This window comes from Alligator sinensis, unplaced genomic scaffold (assembly GCF_000455745.1).
Source record: "Alligator sinensis unplaced genomic scaffold, ASM45574v1 scaffold301_2, whole genome shotgun sequence".
Classification (NCBI taxonomy): Eukaryota; Metazoa; Chordata; order Crocodylia; family Alligatoridae; genus Alligator; species Alligator sinensis.
The window spans coordinates 914,101-916,900 of record NW_005841874.1 but is presented as its reverse complement, the minus strand read 5'-3'; the positions used below and the strand labels follow the sequence as shown (position 1 = coordinate 916,900).

The 2,800-nt window shown below is 66.4% G+C and overlaps 1 protein-coding gene across 2 annotated transcripts in view; it reads right to left on the bottom strand.

Annotated features, from left to right (window-relative positions):
* Nucleotides 1-74: 74 nt before the first annotated feature.
* Nucleotides 75-2,800, bottom strand: part of FAM131A (family with sequence similarity 131 member A) — a 12,813-nt gene continuing 10,087 nt past the window's right edge. Inside the window, exons 5-6 of one of the 2 annotated variants that reach the window (XM_025195873.1) lie at nt 2,401-2,632; nt 75-2,357 (exon numbers count right to left, since the gene is read on the bottom strand). In XM_025195873.1, the coding sequence (XP_025051658.1) occupies nt 2,081-2,357; nt 2,401-2,632 (509 nt within the window). In that variant the 3' untranslated portion in view covers nt 75-2,080. The other variant, XM_025195870.1, reaches the window with a different exon arrangement.

The following is a 2,800-nucleotide window of genomic DNA, read 5'->3' as shown; positions in this document are numbered from 1 at the left end:
GAGCCCTCCCCCACCCCTGCTGCAGCAGGCAGTGTCCACCCCACCACCCCCCCGCCCCACCTTCTTGCCCCCAACCCAGGACCCTAGGCCACCCCCTGCTCTAGCACAGGGTCCCCATGGCTGCACGGAGCGCTCACCTGAGGGGGCAAAGACACTGGGGCAGCAATAGCCCCTGGGGCACAGGTGACCCTGGAGGGGGCCAAGACCCTGGCCTGGTCCTGCCCTCACAGTCCTGGGGCAGGGCTCTGAACAGCAAGAGGTTGGATTCCCCCAGGAGGGCAGCAACAGCTGCAGGGGCTTGCGCTGCACTGCCCCTTGCCCCGGCTTGGGTGGCTGGAAGTGATGCGACAGGGTGGGTGCGGGTGTAGGTGGGCATGTACCTTTGCAAGGGCTGGAGTGTGCTGTGGGATCACGGCCTCTGCTGAGCCATGCCTGCCTGTGTGTGCAGCATCCCTGCGAGGCACATGGGCACGTGCCATCCCTGGGGATGTGCCAGCACACCCCCACACGTGCCTCGTGGAAGCGCACGGGTATGTATGCACTGCCGTATCTCACATGAGAGCATGCGAGGGGAGCAGGGTGTATGTGTGTGTGTGTGTGTGTGAGAGAGGGGTGAGGAGTGTGTGGGGGGAGTGTGCAAGGGTGTGTGTATGTAAGAGGGAGGTGAGGAGTGTGTGTGGGGGAGTGTGCAAGGGTGTGTGTGTGTAAGAGAGAGATGAGTGGGGGAAGTCTGCAAAGGTGTGTGTGTGTGAGCAGGGTTTGAGTGTGTGAGGTAGGGTGTGCACACAGATGTGTATGTGTGAGGGGCATGTGCACGTGGGGAGATACGTGTATGTGTGGGGGGATGAGTGTGTTGGTGTGACACCGGCAGGCCACACCATGTGCCACAAGGGTGTGTGCCTGTGGGACAGGGCACAGACGTGGTGCCAAGGGGGCCCAGGTGGGGCTGGGCATTAGGCCTGGGTTGACACCACATCTCAGCAGGAGCCTGACCCGAACCACTCAAGACTGCCGCCCCCACGGTGCCCACCCCGCACCCCAGCCCGCAGCCATGCTCCCGCCCAGGGCCCAGGGTGAAGCCGGATCCCACCCCGCGCAGCTGCGGCTGGGAGCAGGGGGCAGCCCGGGGCCGAAGGGGAACCATCCCACATGTGCATGTGCACACCAGGGTCCCATGCGAGTGCACCCACGTCTCTGTCTGTGCACGAGCCCACGCGACCCCCAGCTCGTCCTCCCCGACTGCGGCACGGAGAGAGCACCCATCTCCACCGCCCATCTCTGGGCCGAAGGAACCGCAGCCCTCACGCCCGCAGTGTCCAACAGGTTATATTTATATTTGAAGGCCGAGGCCAAGCCAAGGCCCCCAGACCAGGAAGGAGGCGGCAAGGCTGGTTACAGAAGCCACAACATCCCCCCACCCCCGGAAGGAGAGTCCAAGGGGCGGTATCGACCTGTGAGAGCCCCCTGTGCCCGCCCGGCTCCCCTCCATGCTGGCAACCAGAGACACCCCTACAGCATCATAGCAAAGCCTCATCTCTTAGCCCCCCCCCGACAGGCACATGCCAGCTGTCCAAGGGGAAGGACCATGCCCCTCCACCAACCTGCTCTATCCTCAGCCATCTGTGCCAGCCCTGGCTGATCAGAGCCGGCTTAGCCCCACCAGGCCTGGGGTCCACCCAGGTGGCTGGGAACAGCAGCAGCCATGCCCCCCACCCTCCTCAGCCAGCGCCAGGCCTTGCACCCGGCGGAGCAGCAGCCCAGAGAGCAGCGGGGCCAGCGGGCTCTGTGCCGGGGTTGGCTTCGGTTTGATTTAATCCCCAGAAACACTCTCATGCAAAAAAACAGACAACAGAAACTGAGAGAGAGAGACACAGCAAGCAAACCCAGCCGGTGCCAGGCCCCGAGCCCGCGCCCCAGCCCGCAGAGGTGGGGGTGGGGGGTGATGGAGAGGGCTTGCCCCCCTGCCCCTCACCGCCAGGCTTGACCCCGGCATCGTCCTCTTGGGGAACGGGGGGAGGGCGGGGAGGGGGCCACGGAGCAGGAGAGAGAGAAATGCAGCATGCCACACGCCCCGGGCCGCTCACGGCGCCTCGGCCTCGTCGTCCTCCTCCTCGTCCAGGGACACCACCCCGGAGGAGGCCACGTCGGAGACTTTCCGGCGCCCCCCACAGCTGTCCCCGTGCAGCTGGCACGGCGTGTGGGAGTCCTTGCCCACCACCTCCTCGTCCTCCGTGGGGGACAGGCAGGACTCGGTGTAGGACATGGAGTACATGGAGTCCTGGCAGTCCAGCTGCGCCAAGCTCCGGAAGGCACTGTGCCCAGTCTGCGGGGGCAGCTTGGCAAAGAGCAGCTCGTCGCCACCGGCCACGGCGCCCAGCAGCTTGGCGGCCCGCGCCGTCCCCACCGGCCACGGCGCCCAGCAGCTTGGCGGCCAGCTCGGCCGGCGAGGCCAGCTCCTTGAGGATGAGGCTGTCCTCCAGGCTGCAGAGGCTCGAGCACAAGGTCTCGGGCGAGATGGTCTGAGAGGAGTCGGTCTCGGGCTCACAGGAGCCCTGCCGCCCGCCCAGCTGGCCCAGGCGGCTGTGAAGCAAGTCCTTCAGAAGGGAGCCAGGCGGCAGCTGGCCCGCGGCATCTGCAACACACACATGGCAGGGCGGGCGCGTCACCACGGGCACCTTGGCCGGCTGGGGCCCAGGCTCGCCCCTGGGCCTGGCACCACAACCCCTGCCAGGGTACCCAGGGGTTGCCTGTTGCCCCTTGCCCCCACCCCATTGCCACCAACATGGCTTTCCCCCCCCCC